Genomic DNA, 16,941 nt, shown 5'->3' on the forward strand with positions numbered 1-16,941 from the left:
AGAAAACTACTACTCTTCTTCATCAACTCTCAGAAGTTTTATGCTCAGTTCTGAGATGTTTTTTTTTTTTTTGTGTGTGTGTGTTTGTGTGTGTGTGGTGGTGGGGTGGGGAGTGGTCATGGAGAAAAGGCTGCAAGCAATCATCAGGGGAAGGTGGTTGGAAGGAAACCTGGCAAGTGGAATCTGGGAGCTCTCACTGGGACAGATGGATGCCTTCAAAAAGGTCAATTCCCTGGTATGCACAGAGCTGAGTTTCCAGAAGGAGCTGGCACCCACTGTTATCCCCTCCCTCACCTTCCACTTTCTGTGGCCACAAGGCAGATGTCTTGGGGCACTTCAAGGAAGCCTCATCCTGTTCTGTGACTGTTTTGAGGGCATCAGAACCATGCTTCTGGGCTGACAACATAGTGCTCCCAGCCCAATATTCTAATGGGGTCCGAAAGGACGAGTTGGAGAAGGACTTGGCTGTCCTCCAAGATTAAGGACATTCCCACTTCATCCCCAGTTTTCCTTAACAATCCACAGTGGATCTCTCAGCCATGACTTTATCACTCTTTCCAAAGCTACTTATGTTTTCATCCTATTGTACCCCTTGGGGCTAATGAATTCCTTGGGTTTTTAATATGGCATATAGAGTAATGTTTATTTTCAGCTGCCATGGTGGGAAGATCACTGACATGGGAGTCCAACAGAACTGGGTTCAAATCCCACCTCTTCCACCTGCTAGCTGAATGACTACAGGAAAATTTCATTCCTTTTCTGAGACTCAGGTTCTTCATCTGTAAAATGGGGTTCTTGATAACTCCTCTTTCTGCCTTGCATGGCTGCTAAGATGAGAAAATTAGGCGTTTGACTTCAATGCTCCTTCAACAAAAGCACAAACTGGGGAGCTGATACAGAGACAGATTTGTTTTAGCTGGATCTCCTTCTAGCTCTTGGATGCTGTTGGTTCTAGAATTCTCAGATGTGAATAAGGCTATGTTCCCTCTTTCCATCTCTGCATAATTTTATACACTCTGGTCACATCCCTTCCTAGCCTTCATCTTTCTAGACTAAAGAGTCTGCGTTTGTTTAATCTATCTTCATATGGCAGTCCCCTCCACCCTCCTCCATCCCCTTGATTATAGAGTGGCCCTTCTCTGGATCATGTCCAGCTCCATTATGTCATTCTGGAAGCACTAAGACTAAACCTGCACAAATGTGTGTGTGTGTGTGTGTGTGTTCCTCAGCTCTGAACCTCGGACTCTGCCCACTCCCCAATTATAAATCCTAGAACACGATGCTTGCCCAAGACCCTCTCTCCAAACTACAGAGAAGGCCATTTGGTCCCAGGCTGTAGCCTCCCCCTCTTTCTCTGCGCAGCCTTGGCCCCAAGGGGCAAAAACGGCTCCCTGTCTGGCTTGGGAGGCTGGGAGGTGGATAACTAGGATAGGGGGGGGGGGGTCGAGGGGGAGGGGGGGTCTTGCGCAAGCGCACACCAATGCTGGATCATCAATGCTGCTGCCTCCCTTGCCAGAGGGAGGCAGAAGAGGAGGGAGAGAGAGGGAGGGAGGAGAGGAGAGGGGAGGAGGAGGCGGCACTTGAGCTGCAGCTCGCAAACCCAGGCAGTCTCTCTCTGAGAGAGAGGGGGAGCGACTGCCGAGGAGTAGGATGCTCTTCGGGGCGCCCTGAGCCAGGGACGCCTGAAGCAGCCTCGTTGGCCAGGGCAACAGGGCAGCTTTCACCATGCATCAGTCCCTGACTCAGCAGCGGTCCAGCGATATGTCTCTGCCCGATTCTATGGGTAAGTCCAGCCGCTCTTCCTAGGAGGCGGCAGCAAGGGGTGAGTGCACTGCCTTCTGGACAGGGAGTGCCTTGACTGCCCAGAGAGGCGGGGAGCTGGGTTAAGGAGGGGGTCCGAGCGCCCCAGCCTCTGGGTCTAGGACCAGAGCCCCAGGGGAGCGGCCCAGCGGGGGAGGGAGCAAAGCTCTGAGGTTGGAGCGCCCAGCTAGCTTGGGAATCTCCTTGCCCAGAGTGTGGGTGTGAGTGTGTTTGTGTGAGTGTGTCGACAGACTTGCAGCCGGTGGTAAATCCCAGCTGTCTGGGGATCAAAACACTTCCCTGCAACCTGCGCCTTCGCTTTCCATTCGACGGTTTCTCTTTGCAAAGTCGGCGTCACTTCTAAGAGCTCTATAATAACAATAATTAGAAGAAGCGGGGTCCGCGCCCCCTCCCAACTCCATGGAAGCTGCCCTGAAATTCAGAGCTATAGTGGGAGGGAGACTGACTTGCACCTCTCTGACGGGAGGTTTGCGCAACCCTGGGGGATGGGCGGGTGGGGGAAGAAAAGAGGTGGGGCTGGCGGGAGGGGAATTCCTGAAGAATCACTCAAGACAGTCCAGCCCTGCCATCTGCAGTGGCAGGATCAACATTTCTTGAATTTGATTCCTGTTCTGCTCCAAATACAAGATATGTAATGTGTGTGTGTGTGTGTGTGTGTGTGTGTGTGTGTGTGTGTGTGTTGGGTGGGGGAGGTGGGTCGAAAGCACGAGAAAGAAAGATCGAGCGCAAGCCCGCGCATCTTCTGAAATCGCCGTTTCCCTCTCTGGGTGGAATAGAGGTGGGGCGGGACCCCACTAGCCTGATTTGGTTCAACACCTTTCCTCATCAAAACTGGGGGATGGCTACCTCCAGGCACTAAATTGGCTGCCCCTCAAAGCTGCTTTCTCATAGTTACAAACAAAACATAAACCCAGTTCTTCTCAGCTGTTAGGCACCTTCCCAAGCCCTATGATTTCATTGGGCGTAGAAATTAATTTGGAGCCCAGGAGAGAGGGAGGGGATTGTTAAACCCTGATTCCACCTAATCTTAAAAATCGCCTCAAATACACTTTAACCAAATAGAATTCTCTCTTTCCAACATACTTTGCATTCTGCAAAATCCCTCCGTCTTGAATTTCTGCCATCCAGTCTGCTCAGGTCTTCTCCGAAGAATTTGCGGGAACACCTGGAGAGGAAGGGCGGGAGAGGATTGTACCCAGTCTGCGAGCTCCCTATTGCTGGCAAAAGACTAGGTCTCAGCAGAATTAGTTCACTGGAGGGGCCTCATAAAGTATAGTCTCCTAGATGGGGGAAAGATCCATATTTTTATTGGTTTTGCATATTCAGCATAATAATTTGCTTTTTTTAAAGGGCATAGTTATTTGCAACGTGGTACAAATGAGGCCAAGGACTTGGGTCCGAACCAGAACCCAGCAGTACCAGACTCCCCCCCAGCTCTCTCCCTAACACGCACACACAGGCACACACAATGCACTCCTCACCTTGGCCAGCTGTGGCGCCAAAGCTGCCCTGGCTCCCAGACTCTAGGCAGCTGCGCAGGAGGGCTGGAGGGAGGGGGAAGGGGATTGCGGGGTGGGGGGTTCTGCAGCACACTGCCTGCAGCCACCACAACCACCTGCCAAGCAGCCCACCCTCTCCCTCGTGCCTGGCCATCCGCTTGCGGAGGAGTAGACAGGTTAGTAGCCCAGGGCTTAAAATGTTGCTACTTGGCACACTGCTCTGTGGGTTGGGGAACAAAATGAAGAGATTCTTGGGCTCCCAGGGGCCCTCGGCCAATCTTGCATTTCCTGAAAGGTCTGCGCAACAGGAAGCTGAGTGGGCTTCATCCAGATACTGCGGGAGAAGAATCATGGATCCCTTATGGAGCAGGAGTATGCTCTTATGCATCCCTCTTTGGAAAGTCCACAGATCCAGGGCGCGAGCAAATTCCTGAGTGGAGTGGTAACCACGAATTTTCACACTTTGGACAAGGGAGTCTAGGCTACTTAGGAGCTACTCCCACTTAGCTCTAGCAACACCATCTTCCTTTGCATGGAGTGGAAGGGGAGTGCATGGGTCAGTCTCCAAGGGCAGCATTTCTGAGGGGATTCTCCCTACAGGCAAGACAAAACCACAGACAAAACAGTAAAATTTAAAACACACAGATACACCGAACCAAGGTGCCTGCACTATATGCTGAGTTACTTGTTTACTCGCTGCCTGGGGATGAATGGTTAGTCCATAGCTTGGAGCTGAGCAGAGTGCTTGGCAATAGAAATATGGTAATCTGACTCCAGCGTCCCTTAATCCCTTTCCAGCACCCCTTTTTTCCCTTTTAGCAACACCACCCCCAGCGGCTAAGGCACCTCTACTACAGCAGGGCACTCCTTCCCTCCCAAATAACACTTTTGTAACTCACTGGTGGGTGTCTCTGGTCAAAGATTTGCCAATGAGGGTGGGGGGATTTCAGTGCCTTTACAGAAATGTTTGGGAGACTGGCAGAGCCTTGAGGCTCTTCTGTGGGAAGCCACCTGTTTCCATGGATGCTCAAGGCTGGGACTTCCTGTGACCCCCTCCCTCCCCCCGTGTGGCAAAGCTAAGATAAGCAAATCCTAATCAGTTCAAAAGATCGGCCTCGAAAATTAGTCCGTCATCAACAACAACAAATTAGTCAGTGCACAAGACAGGATGCTGGCCCCCCATCCTCCCTGCACTGGGATTACATAACTTATAATCAAGAGGGTAATCAAGAACATGTACAAGGTAAAACACAAGTAAGCAGAGACAATCACCCTACCTACTGGCAACCCACACCTTGGTTCCTGTCAGATACATAATCCTGAAACTGGTGGACATCAGATGAGTTGTGGACCAGACCCACAATTACAATTATAATTGTAGCAATTATAATTAATATACTTATTGAGTAAGGTACATAGGGACATGAAATAATGAGTGATTCCAGTAGAGTGAGCTTGGCCAAGAAAAACTTGGAGGAGGTGACTTTTGAACAGGTTTCAGAGGAAGGGAAAGACCATGATTCAGAAACTGCAGTATGGGGGATGGAGTGGGGGGACTCTGACCAGGGGCTGTATTTGAAAGGGTGGAGACAGCAAATAATTGGGTGCTTCTAGAGCTGAGCATCCTGGTCCTCGAGAATCTGGAGTGGAGGTGGGGCACTGCGGAGAAGGAGGGCTGCAGTAGTTCTGCAGGGAGGCTGCCCAGACCGAGAGCGAGCGAGAGGTGGGGGGGGGGGGGCGGGCAGGCAATGCCAATGATGGGATTTCAGACTCTCCCATTGCTGTCAGTCACAGGGGAGATAACTGGATTGTTGTTATTCAAACTGGAATATGCTGGGCACCAAGTAGACAGGCTAGTGAGAGACATTAGGGATGTGACACTAGTTGGCAAGAAAGCTTTTAGTTCTGGAGAGCCATCAGGTGTACCCTATTTTAAAAAATCAATTCCATAAAGGTAACCCATATTTATTCACACACACACACACACACACACACACACACACACACACACCCATGGCCTTTTTTATTAGAAAGGAAGCAATTCTGAGACGTTGCCTCTTGTTTATTCAACAAGTATTGACTGCTCACTAGGTATCAAATATTGTGATAAGCACTGTTTTCAAGTACCTGCTGCTTTATTTAAGTACTTCGTGGTATTTGAGGTTTTGTGATTTGTTCATTTACTAGACATATTCGGAATCAGATGATCCTCTGTTTACAAGAACATCTAAACAGGTGCCAAATAGTATACTATAATAAGAACAGGGCTCTACTTTCCAAAACAAAACAACCACCAGGAAAATGTCCTAAGCAGACACATGAATTGCTTTTTAGGAGCCCGGGCCACACCTTCAGAGAAAAGGTGTGTCTTGCTCTAAGTAGATGTGACTTTTAAGTCAAATTAACACTAAAGATAAATGGAGGGATGATTCTTCACACTTTTCAAAAGGATTCACCCCCAGCGTTCCTTAAAATGGTCCATTCCCCAAGTGCAACTAGAAATGATTTCATTTACTCAAGTATGGTCCTTATAGTGTAAAATAATAAGGGGTGACATGTGGGAGGAGGAGGGGACAGAGAATAGATATTCAGCCTAGTGATGGGAGAGTTTTCTTAGGAATTTTACCCAAAGCAAATCCTAACTAGAGGCAAGGCCCCGGTGGAGCTCTAGGATCTTTGCCTGGGTTTCTCAGCTGACTGGATTTTCAATTCAGGTTCTAAAGCAGGGGGAAAAAATAGATTTTCAAATGACACTGTGTGGTTTGCTGAGTCACTTTTCTGACCTGGTTCCTGTGCTTTTAAGAGTTAGAGTGATATTTGCAAAGGAGACCCAAAGGCTGTGAATAGGATCAAAAGCCATTTGGGGAAGGAGCAGGTGAGTGATACAAAAAAATCAGAAAGACCATGCACACATACACTCCCCCAATTAAGTCTCTAAGGTTACATGTGAGGTGTTAAGACACTTTCATGTGTCACAAAGATAATCTTGGCATATCTAGATGTTTCCCTTACTCTCTTTTGCCAATTTGGGGCAGAGATGGTATGAGTGACAAATGAGAAAGGCAGACAGGAATGGAAGGTGATGTTGGTAAGTTTAGCTCAAAGCCCCTCTGTGAAACCAACTGGAAGATTCACTGAGAAGTATCTCTTATTTAATAGATGTAGGGGCCCTTGTTTAGAGAATCATTTCGATCCCCTCAAAATCCAGAGGAAGGATAACTAACCTTCAAGGTAAACAGATGAAATAAGTCCTTCTCCTCTATCCGCACCACTTCTAGTCTGGTTTCTCCCAGGCTTGCTCATCCTGTTTACCATCAGTCTGCTTGCCATTTGCATCCCAAATAGCCCTTTCACACAAAGGGCCCTGATGTCACAGATGGGGCACCACTGGAGGGGAGCCTCATTTCCCAACTCTCCTTAGAGAGTAAGGGTGCAGCGTGGGTGCCTATAAATGCTCATGCCATTTCTACATTTCAACGTAAAGTAGTCTTAGACTAATATCCTATTAGAAATGACCCCGATGAGTCATGCCCCTCACTTTCAAGGCTGACGTCAGGGGAGACCGCCAGCCCCGCCCACCTTCCTTGGAGCCTTGCAGGGACGGCACTAGAGAAGACAAGATGGATGGTGGGGCTAATCCAGAATGGCACTCTTGACGATTTTCTTCCCTATAGAAGGGGATGTCTGCTGGGGGCTGAAGGGTCAGCAACCACCCCTCCCTCTCACCACCACCAGGCCTCTTGAATCCCAACAGTTTCTCCCTCCCTCCCTCTTTCCTCAACCCCTCTCTCCCCTCCTTCTTAGTGGTGCAGTCTAGGCAGCTTCATTTGGCAGCAGCTTCCTGAGGCTGCAGTGAGGCCTCCCCAATGACGGGATCCAATGAACAGACCCAAGTGGCCTCTTTAGGCCCATAAATAACAGTCAAGCCACTGGGTGGGCGACCCCATCAGAAGGCTCCCCACTGCTTCATCCTCACTAGAGAGCTAGATTCTCATAGGATAACTCATGCCTGGTATTTCTTGTTGAGAGCCCCTCCCCAGGTCAGAGAAATGCATGAAGAGTATGCAGTACTGCTCCAGTGCTCGATTCCTTAAAAAAAAATTAAATTGAAAAGCTAGTCTAGATACCATTTTTTCTATCTGACTTAATAAGCCTGTTTTCGAAAAAAATATTGGTTTGCACGATCATGTCTGATAAGCACTGATAGGAGAACGGGTTTATCGTCATTTATATTTATGTCATCCTCACATAAGCTTATAAGTGTATAAGTTATAATCCTCCCCATCTACCTCCCCTGATACATATCTTTGCGGACTAATGGCCTCTAAACACTTACTTTATTACACACATTTGTTATGTGACAGATCTTGCCAACACACCATTTTAAAGTTTATATATGAGGTGGCAAATGTCAGAAATAAATGAAAAAAAAAATCCCAGTTCCTAGCTTGGTTCTGATATTTACACTGAAAATGAAATTTCATATCTTCAGCTTATGAAAAAAGCCCTTCTTAGTTACACATTGGCTTTAAAATATTTTCATTTAATACTTCCACACGCACACTTCCCATTTATCGTATGCCTTATAATTTAGACTAAAAAACACGCTACTAAGTGGGTATGACACATCTTTTATAGTGCTGAAAGCACAAAAATTTGCTGTTTTTATGTAACTGGTAATATTTCTTCTGTTGTTTATTTTCAAACTGGAAATATATTTTTTATTGTGAATGTGGCACCTGATGACTGCCAAAAATACTAAAGCTCCATTTCTTCCCCACAATTCCATGCCCCAGAGATAACCCCAGTTACCAGTTGGAATAGGAAAGGAACACTTTACTAGTGATTTTTTGTGTCCATCTCTTCCCCAGTCAAAATGAGCAATTTCAGTTTCTCTGTGTACTTTCAGGAGCCTTCAATAGGAGGAAACGAAACTCCATCTATGTCACCGTGACTTTGCTGATTGTGTCCGTGTTAATTCTCACGGTGGGCCTTGCTGCAACTACCAGGACCCAGAATGTGACTGTTGGAGGTTATTACCCAGGAGTTATTGTAAGTATAAAAGACATAGGTGGGTCTCAGTAGCTTGCTGGCTACAGACATTTGGGTTCTACTTCAATAGTTTTCAATTCGGTTTGAGTTTCTAGTGTTTGCTCAGTTTTCCTCCTTTAAATATCTCTATATGTATATACAAAGACAACTCTGAGCTCATTAAGAAGAACACTGGACTAAGCATCTCCATCCCTAACTAGCAGTGTGATTTGGAGCATTCCTCTCTGGGCATCTGCTTTCCAATATATAATAGAAGTCTCCTGATCTTACCTGAAATCTAAGGACTCTGGCAGCTTGACACTCTGTGATCCAAAATGATCCTGCACTCCTATCAGGAAAATGTGTAGAATATTTATTCCTAAAATATGTATATTTGTTCTTTTATAAATTATGTACATGTTTATAAAATATACAAAGTGGACATTCAAAATTTAGATACAGTGAAATCAACAGTAATTTTAACATCTTTATATTAATACTAACTAAATTGCAAAGAATGATATGCATGTTACATGAAGTCTGTCATTTAAGATAGTGGCTATAAATCCTTATTCAGATAATCCACTAGATAATTTTGAATATTTTTGGCTGACTTCTTCCCAGATGATTAGATTGCCATTGCATCATTGACCCGGTGCTCGGATTCGTGCACATTGAAAGGAAATTAATTAGAAGGTGGCCAGTGGGGCAGAACTGGGTGGGGTCGGACACGCCTTGGAGCCAAACTCCTGCGGTCCCTCCCCAGCATCTGCAGAGTGAGCAGGGTCCCTCCAGCAGGTGGGGTCCCTCTGCCTGGCCTGGGGGATTGGGCCAAAACTGGCTCTCCGACATCCCCCAAGGGTTCCCAGAGTTTGAGAAGGCACTCTGCAAAGTTGCTGTCATACAGGGCATAGAACGAAAACACAAGTGTGCAGTAAACCAGATTTGAGTCTGACAGTGCCCCAGAAACAACATAACCCACAGCAGAAGATGGAATCGCCCAGCCCCGCAAGGAATCAGGCTCCCTCCTCTCTGGTTTTGGGGTGCATCACCCGAGAACCTCTGCTGCCAAGTCACTACAACTCGGCAGCTCCTGCGTTGAGCGTCTTCCCCCTGGTGGTCAGTGCATGTCATAGTGACCAGTCAGACGATCAGACACTTAGCATATTAGCCTTTTATATACATACTAGAGGCCCAGTGCATGAAAATCGTGCACTGGGGGGGGGGGAGGGGTCCCTCAGCCCAGATTGCAAGAGGCCGAGGGACCCCACGGGTGCATGATCGGGGCCCTGGAGGGATGAGGGAGATTGGCCAGCTGGGGAGGGACCACAGGAGGGCTCCAGGGCATGTCTGGCCTGACTCGCTCAGTCCCAATTGGCCAGACCCCAGCAGCAAGCTAACTTACCTGTTGGACCATCTGCCCCCTGGTGGTCAGTGCACATCATAGCGACTGGTTGAGCAGCCTTAGCATATCATTAGCATATTATGCTTTGATTGGTTGAATAGACGACTGGACACTTAGCATATTAGGCTTTTATTATATAGGATGTGTGTGTGTGTGTGTGTGTGTTGTGTGTGTGTGTGTTTTTATTAGTTTTAGGAAGAGAGGATGAGGGGAGAGGGACAGAGAGATAGAATCATTGATCAGCTGCCTCCTGCATGCCCCACACTGGGGATGGAGCCCACAACCCGGGCATGGGCTCTGACTGGGAATATAACCAGTGACCTCTTGGTTCATGGGCTGAAGCTCAACCAGTGAACGTCATGGTTTTTTAATGTTGCTCTCACCATGTGGCTGACAAAAAGCTCATCCTAAGAGTTACAAGTGTCAACTCTATTGTTTTCTTATTGCTGGCTTGTGCTTACATTATTAGGATCATCTTCAGTTTGTGGTTTCTCAGCAGTAGTCTTTCTGAACTACTTGTCCATTTTGTTGGGACTAATTTAGTTACTAGTAAAACTAGATAAGACAGTCTGGTCACACATAAAATGCTCCACCATCAACCCTTTGCTGCTTGGAACTTTCCCTCCTCCCTCAGGGTAGCTCACCTTGTTGTCTGATATTCACACTGAGGGAGGGTGCCAATAACAGTCTGTTTATTGAATATTTGTAACACTTAATTCCTTTCTTATTTTAAATAAACAAATAGGAAACCAGAGTTCAAATAGTTTCTTTCCATACTTCAGTGCATTGTTTTACCCACTCCCAGGGTGCATGCAATCTGCTTTGGAAACTGCTGCACTCTTTACATACAAAACCTTATTAATTAATTAATTTATTAATTAATTTATTTATTTATTCTAATCCACACTCAAGGATATGTTTTTCCATTGATTTCTAGAGAAAGTGGGAGGGAGAGAGGAGAGAGAGAGAGAAACATCTACGTGAGAGAGACACCTCGATTGGTTGCCTCCCCCACTGGCCCTTACTGGGCTAGGGAACTGGCAACCTTGGTACGTGCCCTTGACAAACCTGCAACCCTTCAGTCCGAGGGCTGACACTCTAGCCACTGAGCAACTGGCCAGGGCACACAAAACCTCATTTTATATAAAACCATCACATTGTACACTTTAAATATATACAATTTTATTTATCAGTTATGCCTCAATAAAGCTGGGTGGGGGGAAGGAAAGAAAAGCAAACAAAATATCATTTGGATCTACACACACTGCTGTTAAACCCCAAAACCTAACTCTAGAATTTGGATCATATTTTCAATATCAAATGAATTCCCAATTGTAATTGTGGGAAAGCAGGAAGGTATTTTAGGATGGTTCATTCTTTTAATATATAATTTTTAGAATAGCAAAAAGGTCAGACGTATTTGTTGTTTTCTTTATTTTCTTTTCTCTCTCTCTCTCTTTTCTTTTGAGAGGTGGGGAAGGGAGAGAGAAGCAAAGAGAGGGAAAGGGGTAAAATATGGATGCCTTTGACAAGCCAGCAGTGAACAAGCCTGATGCCTGTTGCCTAGGTCACTAATTCCATAGTCAGCCTCCTCAAGAGCACTAGCAAAGCTAGGGCATGACATGGGCTGGACTCCCAGGAGCTGAAGGTGGCCTGGGGGTGTGGCTTTACAGTTTTAGGGCCAACAGGGCTCCTCTAGCCAGCCAAGAGCAGTTGTCCCACAGACACAGTTTGGTGCCCTCAGTTAAACATATGATGTGAGAACTCACCCAGTCCATTTCCTGTGGTGAGGCAAGAAAACCAGTCATCAGCAGAATTGGATTTTACTTTTAAACATAAGCAAGGTGGGGTGGGGGATAGGAAAGGGAGGGAAGATTGCATTTTGGTGACTTAGAAAAGCAATATTAGGGTCTGTGTGACTTTGTGTGTTTTAGGTAGCTGCATTTAGTGAAATATTTCTTACTGATGAGCTAATAATGCTTAAGCCAAGATTCAGACTCTCCATGGGTGAAGGAAAAGCATTTTCCATGTGATTTGAGAGTAAGAACTCGTATTCACGAAGGGTGGCTATGAACTTTCTCTGTAGAAGATCTGGCTGTGGGTGGCTAGGTGGGAATACATTAACAAAGGAAGAAGGGTGCATGATTGTTGTTATTTGAGTACCTGATGTTCAGCTAGAGCTGCAAGTTGAAGCAGTGGGGGCGTGTGTCTCTGTGTGTGCTCTTCACTAAAAGCTAATCTGGAAATGTTAATAGGAGAGCCATCTTTAACAGACAGTGTGCCCCATGGTTTAATCTTTAAAAATTTGTTCTTATAGCTCCTGTTGATTTTTAAAGGGTTTTAATTATAGAAAGCGAAAGGGGAAGATTACAGTTTGAAAAGCAGAAAAATCCATTTGAGTCTATAGGTCAGATCATGTTGTAACAAATACAATTAGGATTCATACCTGTGAAACAGTAAGTGCCTGAGAATCAAGATTTGTCCAGGAATGGGACACTTTCACTAATTGAATAGTTTGGCAATTAGAGAGGTACTATATAAACTCCAAGCCAGTAGTTTCCCCACCTAGGTGTGCATAGAAATGACCTGACAAACATGTGGAAAATACAGAGCTCTGCTCCCTACCCCCAGAGATCCTGATTTAGTTTGTCTGGATAGGACCCTAGGACCTGAGCTTTCTTTTCCTGCGCTAACCTTTGATTTAAAGAGTAAGACATGATGAATATACATTTTAATGAACACCTCAGGGGAGTCTAATTCAGGTGGACAAGCAACTAAAACAATAAATACAGTGTGCTTAGCAATAAAACCAGAATGAGCATAATATGGCATTTTAAGATTTATACTGTCAAATTGATCACTTTGAATGTAAAATGCTATTGATAGGACTGTGAAAATTTTTCAGGTTATTTGGAGCACTGCTGTTTTGGAAACTGGTTAAATGTGTTAACAGTATATGAGAAGTTAAATTTAAAAACAGATAAATTAGGGAGCAATTATTAGATTAAAAGAAAGAAGACTTACCATACAATTCATTTAAATATTGAGATCTTGAGCATTTTAAAATATAATAGCATTTGCATAACTCTAAGTCATGTGAAACTTTTCTGGGGCATACTTATTTTGCCAAAAGAGATGCCCTTGTACAACAAGGCGCATTATGATAGAGTGTTAGCTACTCACCTGAGCTAGAATGTGGTATCATCACCCTAAGACACACATGTACACATGCATCTTTAAAATTATACTCATCTATACAGGCTGAATTGTACAATTTAAAAAAATTAAAATCCCCAAAGAAAGACATCAATTTAGCATTTTTACTGTCTTCACATATTTCAGACATCCTATTCCAAAAGAGTTTTGGTGAACTTTCTACTCTGGAGGCCTAAAAAAATAAGAGCCTGGGTTGTATGAAACTGAAAAAGGCAGGGGAGAGAACCTGCTCCTTCCCTATAATTCTGTAATTTTAGATCCAGAAGAGGGAGGCCTTTCAATGTGTTTCCCAAGCAACCCACACGATGGAGTTGGCCACTGGATCAGTGCAGAAAGCCTTTCATTCTTGAACCCTCTCCCCAGCTGTTGTACTGATAGGGCCCACACCAGCCTGGGTTTTCTTTCAGGAAAGAAAAAAACCACATGAGTTTTTACCCCATTTCCTTTGGGGGCTGGGGGTCAGTTAATTGAAAATCACATCAGGAGATAGGGACAACAAGGATCATTCAGAAACAATTAATAGCCCAGAAATTTCATTAGGCCAGTGTGACTTGAGCTTCACAGGTAGACTCTTGATAAATCCAACCAAGTTTTGACTAACTTGAATGCTCTGGAAATACAAGGAGCTCTGGATAGTGGGATTTGGTGGTTTATTATGAATTAGGCAGAATTTTTGTCCACCTCTTGTTGAAAATGTTTCTAAAATATAAGATCATTCTAAATTAAAGTTGCTACTTTAGTAAGTACATTTAAAGATGAAATGAAAAACTTGATTGCTAGATAAGACTTATAATGCCAGAAGGTTCTAAGCTTCATTGGTTCCTTGTTGCTTCTTGAGTGTTCTCATTCAAAGCTCTCGCAAGATGCCTTTGGCCTGGTTTCCCATGACCTCTCTTCTGCCAAAATTGTTAATTCACAGTCCCCTGAACATGACTTGGGCTTTTCTGCCTTAATACTATTATTTTCATGGTTCCCCCTGGCCCAGAACATCCACCCTGCTTTCTCTTTCTGTATATCTAAATGCTCTGTCCTATCCCAACTTAACGACACAGTAGGGACCTTTCTCAGCTACTAGGGTCCACAGTGATGTCTACTGTCTTTGAACTTACCATAGATTCCGACTACTAATGATTCCTAGAAATTTCTTGCATCCTGCTTTGTGGGATATTGCACTATATTCTCATTTAACTTTGTTTATACAGGTCCACAATCCCTTATCTGAACCCTTGGTTCGGGCTAGATGTGTTTAGACTTTAGACTTTTTTATTTTAGAAAGCAATATAGTGCATATATCATATGTTATCTAACATCCCAGTGGGGTCATAAGGAACACCCCATAATCGAGCACTTTCATATTTCTACAGTAAACTGTGAATTTTTACACTAAGCCAGTGGTCGGCAAACTGCGGCTCGCGAGCCACATGCAGCTCTTTGGCCCCTTGAGTTTTTAGCAAAGGCCAGCTTAGGAGTACCCTAATTAAGTTAATAACAATGTACCTACCTATATAGTTTGAGTTTAAAAAATTTGGCTCTCAAAAGAAATTTCAATTGTACTGTTGATATTTGGCTCTGTTGACTAATGAGTTTGCCGACCACTGCACTAAGCCAATAAAGATGATTTTTTTTAAAAAAAACCTCATATCAGTTTAAAGTCTGGTTTTGATACCAAGTTAGTTATGAAAAACCCTTTTGGTTTTAAGAGCTTTGTGGATTTCAGGATAATGGAAAGGAATTGTGGACCAGTTTACCTAATTACAGTTCCTGAAGCTGAATCTTATTGGTCTTGGTGTCATACCCCTCCCCGCCTCTTGGACTCCAAATCACAGTGCCTGCCACAGAATAAGTGTCCAATTGATATGTGTATTGCATGACTAATCCTTCTAGCTTCAGCACTGGGTCTCTGGGGCAATAGTTGGAAATAGGCATAGGTTATAGGGTCCAGCCCAAAAAGAGCACTTGACACTCTGACTTTGATTTCTAATGATTTATCTTCTTTCTTTTACAAGTAGAGGGTAGCCAAAATAAAGCAAACTGGTTATTTGTTCATGTTATAGGGAATCAAGCTGGAGGTCCAGAGGTCTGAATGTTCCATGAATCCATGTAGTTCTCAAGGGGTGACCACAGAGATTACCTTTCTTTTAAAAAATAGTTAATGAATTTTTTATTGAATTTATTGAGGTTACAATGGTTAATAATATTATATAGGTTTCAAGGGCACAATTCTATAATACATCATCTGTATATTGTTTTGTGTGTTCACTACCCAAAGTCAAGTCTCCTTCCATCACCATTTATCCCCCCTTTAACCTCTTCTACCTCCCCCACCTCCCTTTCCCTCTGGTAATCACCATACTATTGTCTGTCTCTGAGGTGTTTGTTTTTTTGGTTTTGCTTAATCCCTTCACCTTTTTTTACCCAGCGCTCCACTCATCCTCCCCTCAGACAGCTGTCAGTCTGTTCTCTGTATCTGTGAGTCTGTTTCTATTTTGTCTTAGTTTATTTTGTTCATTAGATTCCACATATAAATGAAATCATGTGGTATTTGTCTTTCTCGGACTGGCTTATTTCACTTAGCAAAATACTCTCCATGTCCAGCCATGCTATTGCAAAGGGTAAAGTTTCCTCCTTTTTTTTTTTTTACAGCTGAGTAGCATTCCATTTTGTAAATGTACCACAGTTTTTTTATCCACTCATTTACGGATGGGTGTTTGGCCTGCTTCCAAATCTTGGCTATTGTATATAATACTGCAATAAACATAGGAGTGCATATGTTCTTTCAAGTTAGTGTTTTGGGTTTCTTCAGATATATTCCCAGAAGTGGAATCACTGTGTCATAAGGCAGTTCCATTTTTAATTTTTTGAGGCCCCTCCATACTGTTTTCCACAGTGGCTGCACCAATCTGCATTCCCACCAACAGTGCACGAGGGTTCTCTTTAGAGATTTTTTTTTTTCTGAGGCTACAGGAGAGCAAACAGTTGATTAGAAGCAGATGCCCATTTTCAGGAAATTCTGTTGATTTTTTTTTTCCTTCTTTCAACCCCTCAGCTCTTCCTCAGATAGGACTTCTCTCTCCATCCCTAGAGAGAACTTTTTCCCGGGATCAGGGAGGGGCAGCTATAAAGGTCACTATACTTACAAACACTGGCCACAAATGCAGCAAAGCATGGTTGAAAGTACCCAGACTCTCATGGGACCTGTGGGTTAGTCTTGGCCCTTCCAATAACTTGCTACAAGAGGGAACGTGTCCATACAATGCTCTAGACCTCCATTTTCCTTTCTATCAAATGGAAATGATATGAGCACTACCAAACTCCATAACATTACTATGACCAAAATGGAGGGCAAGTGCTTCTCAAAATTAAAATACTTTTCAAAGGTATTGTAGTTTTAGCGACACTTCTGAGTTCATCAACCTGTCATCCAGGAGAGTGAATTCTTCCAGCCAGGACTCAAAATATATTACTTTCCTGCCTAGTGAATCTACCTATCTTTTGAGCTCATGTTAAAATGCCTCCTCCTCTGTGAAACCTTAGATCTACCATGTATTTAGCAGCCTCCTTTATGCAAGTCACACTACACACAGGCATATCTCATTTTATGGCACTTTGCTTTATTATGCTTCACAGATGTTGCGTGTTTTACAAAGTGAAGGCAAGAACCTCCACCAACAAATAGATTACAACTCACTTTATTGCAATACTGGCTTTATTGTAGTTGTTATCTCCAAAGTATACCTGTACCTTATCACATTTAATCCTCATAGTAGCCATGCATTATAGGTAACATTGTGAGTCCCATTTTTAAAATTTAAATATATTTTTATGATTTCAGAGAGGAAGGGAGTGGGAGAGAAAGATAGAACCATCAATTATGAGAAAGAATCATTGATCAGCATGCCCCACACTGGGGATTGAGCCCGCAATCCGGGCATGTGTCTTGACCGGGAATAGAATCGTGACCTTCTGGTT

At 44.1% G+C, this 16,941-nt stretch overlaps 1 protein-coding gene across 2 annotated transcripts in view; it reads left to right on the forward strand.

The window, feature by feature from the left end:
- The first annotated feature begins 1,612 nt into the window (after positions 1-1,612).
- TMEM255A (transmembrane protein 255A) overlaps positions 1,613-16,941 on the forward strand; it is a 54,697-nt gene continuing 39,368 nt past the window's right edge. For both annotated transcript variants that reach the window (XM_008156112.3, XM_028132044.2), the window contains exons 1-2: positions 1,613-1,783; positions 8,230-8,372. In XM_008156112.3, coding sequence (XP_008154334.1) covers positions 1,726-1,783; positions 8,230-8,372 — 201 coding nt within the window. In that variant the 5' untranslated portion in view covers positions 1,613-1,725. The remainder of the gene's footprint in view (positions 1,784-8,229; positions 8,373-16,941) is intronic.

This window comes from Eptesicus fuscus, chromosome 1 (assembly GCF_027574615.1).
Source record: "Eptesicus fuscus isolate TK198812 chromosome 1, DD_ASM_mEF_20220401, whole genome shotgun sequence".
Lineage (NCBI taxonomy): Eukaryota > Metazoa > Chordata > Mammalia > Chiroptera > Vespertilionidae > Eptesicus > Eptesicus fuscus.